Raw genomic sequence first — 5,425 nt, forward strand, 5'->3', positions numbered from 1 at the left:
ACTTCTGACATTTTGCAGAGAGGCAACACACGTGTGTTCGTTTTCCCTAACCCTAACCCACTTGCTCCTTCCCTCAAAAACCAAGCCTTGTGCCTATAATAGAAAGGTTTATTAGCTACTGCCAATATGCTTCAGCCATTTTTTGACAAGGAAATAATAATTTTATCACCACCAGAATCGTTTGAGAATCGTTTGTTTACGTAGTCAGCACTTAATGTATTCGGCTGAATGGACGTCAGTCATTGGTTGAAATTACAGAAATACAACTTTAACATGAAATAAATTGCAATATAATAATTTTTCTTAAGAAGACTAAGAGAAAAAGATGTTTTATATGACACATTCTACCAGTGTCCCAAATTTCAAAGTGTTTCGTTAAGAAAATACTGGTGCCCCCGTTTTGAACTAGATCCCGAAATTTATTTGCTCAGTAATTATTGATAAAAGATTTAGTGTTTCAAATTTTAGTAGTTTCTGAAATAACCAGAAAACAAGCAACCAAACAAATATGATAAAACTGTAGTACCTAGTTTTTTGCTGGTTGGATATGTTGGATGGAAGAGGAGAGGAACAATAATAATAATAGTGGTGCATAATAATTTGCATAAACAATTTGATAAAGTATATGTCTATATGTACCTTAGCAAATTCATGTGTTGTAAAGTTGGAAGCTTTATCTTGCAAATAGAGTGGATGAAACCATTCTAATAATGAATGGTATAAGCCAAAATGAATGGAAGTCTCTTTGATAGCTACAGCTAATTCACCTGAAATTTAAAAATCAAGTCATAAGACATTCTACTGCAATGAAAAGAATTACAGAACTTTATACAAAACAGTTTGGTCATGATTCATAGTTGCATGGCCATGTGGTTAAGAAACTCAGTTTGCTACCATGCGGTTTCAGGTTCAGTGCAACTGTATAGCACTTTCGGCAAATATCTTCTACTATAGTTCTGGGCCAAACCATGCCTTGTGAGTAAATTTGATGGACAGGAACTGCATGGAAGACCATGTCTCTGTAGGGGGAGGGGTATGTGCGTGTGTGTGTCTATCACTCTACCACTTGACAACTGGTGTTGGTTTGTTTACATCCCAAAGACTTAGCAATCTGGCATAACCCTTTAGCATTCAGATTTCTTTGACCAATGAAATGCTTATTTATTCAGTTTTGAATAAATCACAATTTATTTTGTAGCTTCAAAATTTCAATGGTGTGCATGTATATTTTTAGAATGACATTGTAGGGTAGGTGTGAGAGGTTGGATCTAGTCAGTTTTAGCATAAAACAGGTATAATATTTGAATCGGATATGGCTGGTTAAATACGAAAGGGTTAAGAGACTGATACAACAAGTACAGATTTTTAAAAAAAGCTAAGTACTGAGGTAGATTCATTGGACTAAATCCTTCAAGGTGGTATCCTAGTATGGCTGCAGTCCAATGACTAAAACAAGTGAAACATTGAACTTGGAATATAGGCATGCTTTCCATCTCCACACAATTCTTGTTATCAGAAATCTCTCTTAGTATGTATGGTAGAACTAATATCATCTAATATTTACATACAAATATTTTATTTATCAAGTACAAGGTCAGTTTTTTGTGAAGGAGGACATAAGGTTGGCAACTGAATGAATTATGGTATATTATATTTGTACATATTTTATTGATCAAAAGTAAAGTAAACACTCATGGAAATAGAACCTAAAATCAAGAAATATAAAACTATATACAGCAATATTGTTAGTTTGGTTCTATTGTTATTGTTGTTGTTTAACCCTAAGCCAGTATGAAACCAAACAGAACTTTCATTAAAGGTGTTCTAGGTATGAACACCTCATCTTTTATCATCATCATCATCGTCGTTTAATGTCCGCCCTCCATGCTAGCATGGGTTGGACGATTTGACTGAGGACTGGTGAAACCAGATGGCTACACCAGGCTCCAATCTGATTTGGCAGAGTTTCTACAGCTGGATGACCTTCCTAACGCCAACCACTCCAAGAGTGTAGTGGGTGCTTTTATGTGCCACCGGCACGAAGGCCAGTCAGGTGGTACTGGCAACGGCCACGCTCAAAATGGTGTATTTTACGGGCCACCCACACAAGAGCCAGTCCAGCGGAACTGGCAACGATCTCGCTCGAAAGTCCTTTACATATGCCATGGGCACAAATGCCAGAAAGGTGACGCTGGGCACAGGTGCCATGCATAATGTATTTATGACTAACTTATCCAACATGTCTTTCCACTTTTAAAATGTAAAGTAATATTTTCCCAGGACCACAAATGTTTTCACAGAAGATTGGAAAGAACATCAGTTGCATGAAAGAGACACTTGTTTACAAATATCATGTAATGTTAAGACAAAGAGACAGTAACACACACACATACAATGGGCTCCTTTCAGTTTCCATCTGCCAAATCTACTTCCAAGGCCTTGGTCAGCCCTGGAACTATAGTAGAATATACTTGCCCAAAGTGCCATGCAGTGGAACTGAACCCAAAACCATGTGATTGGGAAGCAAACTTCTTACCACACAGCTACACCTACACCTCATTAGCTATATACAGAATATAAGTATACTTTTTGCTTTCTGGATTTAACAAATAAATTAAACATTTTCAAAAGTACTTAAATGATAATGAGGTCAAATAAGAATTCCAACAGTCAATAATTTACATACGAATACTAATAAAAAAGTAACTTACATACCTACAAGATCTCTGTGAGGTCCAACAGCCATTGAATTCCAATTCCATGACACTTTTGATGGCCAATTTGTGAAACCTTCATGATGTTTGCTTGTTAGTACTACATATCTGTAATATAACATAAATTTGTGGTGAGTTTTAATAGTAAACAAGATTTGATTTTGTTTTACTAGACACAAAACTATGTTTTAGGAGAGAAATATAACTGATCAGATTCACTATAGAGTATTATTAGAACTTATTCTATTACTGAGGATATGTCTTTGTGACGATTTGATCTGCTAGAAATAGCAGTTAAATATCCTTCAAATCACAACCATCTTAAAAAATAAGGACACATTGGATATTGTAGTTATAGATCTGAGTTACAAAAAGATGGGGTCTATTAGGCTAGAATAGCTGTGGGTATTGGTCTGTTCTTTCAGGGCTGATCTGGGACTGACCAACAACTTTAGTGAGATGGAAGTTAAAACTGAGCCAAGTGGAATTTAAGCTCAGAATAAAGAGGCTCAAAATTAAACATTGTAAGGATCAACTGTCTTGACACATGATACAATTTTAATATAATTTAGTTATGTTAATAAGTGCAGGTATGGCTGTGTGGAAAGAAGTTTGCTTGCCAACCACATGGTTTTAGGTTCAGTCTCACTGCATGGTACTTTAGGCAAGTGTCTTCTATTACAACCCTGGGCCAACTAAAGCCTTGTAGGTGGATTTGATAGATGGAAACTGAAAGAAGTTTGTTGCGCACGCGCGCGTGTTACTCTGTTACTTGTTTCAGTCATTTATTTGACAGCAGCCATGCTGGAGTGTGTATATATTACTATCACCTTTCTTTAACATTGTATGACAGTTGTAAATAAGTGTCACTGTCATGCAAGCAGTGTCCTTTGTTTCCAATCTTCTGTGAGAATATGTCTTGTCAAGGGGAAATATTGACTTACTTAGAAAAAGGTGAGGGTTGGTGACATGTTGTAAATACATTATGCATAAATATAAAAGATGAGGTGGTCATGGCTAGAACACCTTCAATCAAAGTTCTGTTTAGTCAATACTGACTTAGGGTTAGACAACAACAATAGAACCAAACTGTAAGAAATTTAGCTCAACAAGTTCCATCTGACACTTGTGAGTAAGGACTGGTGGATGTTAAGATGATGATAATAAGGAAGGGAAGTTCTAGATTTGAAATGCTTTAAAATCAGGAGATATAGTGAAACCATTTAAGATAAATGTTATTTAATCCTTAACTCTTTAGCATTCAAACTGGCCATATCTGGCCCAAATATTCTACCTGTATTATGGGTAGGCCAGCTAGATCCAACCTTTCATAACTACTCTATAATGTCAGTCTAAAAATAAATAGTGACATCATCAAAACCTTGAAGCTATGAGAAACAATGTGAATAAGTATTACATTTGACAGAATAATCTGAATGCTAAAGGGGTAAAGGTTATTTTATTTATTTATTTTTTTTTTGCTATAGAACAAAAGGAACTCATATCATACGAGAAAAATAATGTAGATAACAAATTCAACCCAAAACACCGAAATGTTTCACAAAGCTTGTTCCTCTTCAGACATCACTTTCACCTCTGACCCACATCCAACCACAACAAACATATGGACAGATTCCCAAATCTCTTAACTTATCTGCCCACCATCATCGTCATCACACTAACAAATCAATCAACAAAGCAAAAACAACTTTACAATAAAATAATTGTAGAAGCCTCTATGAAACACATTCCATAAGGCAAGATAAAAAACATAACCCAGTTTATGGAATGAAACTCCTAACCAGATATAATCAAGGGACATAATATACTAATACCATACAACTGAAAAAATAAGCAAAAAACTCAGCATCAAACAAGCAAACTAGAAAATAACACCACCCAACAAAAAGCAGAAAATTGGTCACTGCCATCACCATCATCATTTAATATGCAGTATCCATGCTAGCAAAGGTTAGATAGTCTTGAGTCTGAGAACAGCATCATGTGCCAATGTCTACTTTGGCATGTTTCCTATGGCTGGATATTCTTCCTAACACCAACCACTTTACAGAGTGTATTGGGCATTTTTTTTCATGGTACCAATGCTAGTGATAATTGCCTAGTAACTTGCAAGACTAATGCCCTAAAGTGACTCTTGTAACTGAGAGAGAACCAGCATAAACCATAAACAAAAGAAGCAACAAGTTAGCAACATCAAATTATAACAAGTTAGCAACATCAAATTATAACATCAACTACTCATATCAATGCTGTCAAATTCTCAAAATTTTTGTAGGTGTCAGTCAGTGGCCCGGGAACAAAATTTGCTTGGGGGGTGCAAACTCAGTTTCAAAATTTGGCACTACTGGAGAAGTGTGGATCCGAGTTCTGGGAGTGTGCATGTCACAAATTTGCGCATGTGCCCGTGTTAGTCGTAAGTAGTCAAATTTAGCACACAGGTAAAAAACGAGACGCTCGCTACTTGCTGTAAATGGAGGGTGGGTTATCCATCTAATACAAGAAGAAAATTGCAGATTAATTGAATAAAATTGAATGAAAAATAACAAAATGACATTTCATTGAAAAGTAAACCATTCTGAAAGATAGTTCAGAATGTTTCCAAAACATTCATCTCCAGCTTTTCCCATATTTTATTAAGGGTTAGGGATTAGGGTTAGGGTTTAAAGTTAGGGGAGGTGAATGTTTTTTCA

General features: G+C 35.8%; 1 protein-coding gene across 2 annotated transcripts in view; it reads right to left on the reverse strand.

Moving 5' to 3' along the window:
• LOC106868685 (alpha-L-fucosidase) overlaps nt 1–5,425 on the reverse strand; it is a 26,424-nt gene that overhangs the window by 14,355 nt on the left and 6,644 nt on the right. For both annotated transcript variants that reach the window (XM_014914070.2, XM_014914071.2), the window contains exons 2-3: nt 2,716–2,822; nt 640–767 (exon numbers count right to left, since the gene is read on the reverse strand). In XM_014914070.2, the coding sequence (XP_014769556.1) occupies nt 640–767; nt 2,716–2,822 (235 nt within the window). The remainder of the gene's footprint in view (nt 1–639; nt 768–2,715; nt 2,823–5,425) is intronic.

Source organism: Octopus bimaculoides, chromosome 2 (assembly GCF_001194135.2).
Source record: "Octopus bimaculoides isolate UCB-OBI-ISO-001 chromosome 2, ASM119413v2, whole genome shotgun sequence".
Lineage (NCBI taxonomy): Eukaryota > Metazoa > Mollusca > Cephalopoda > Octopoda > Octopodidae > Octopus > Octopus bimaculoides.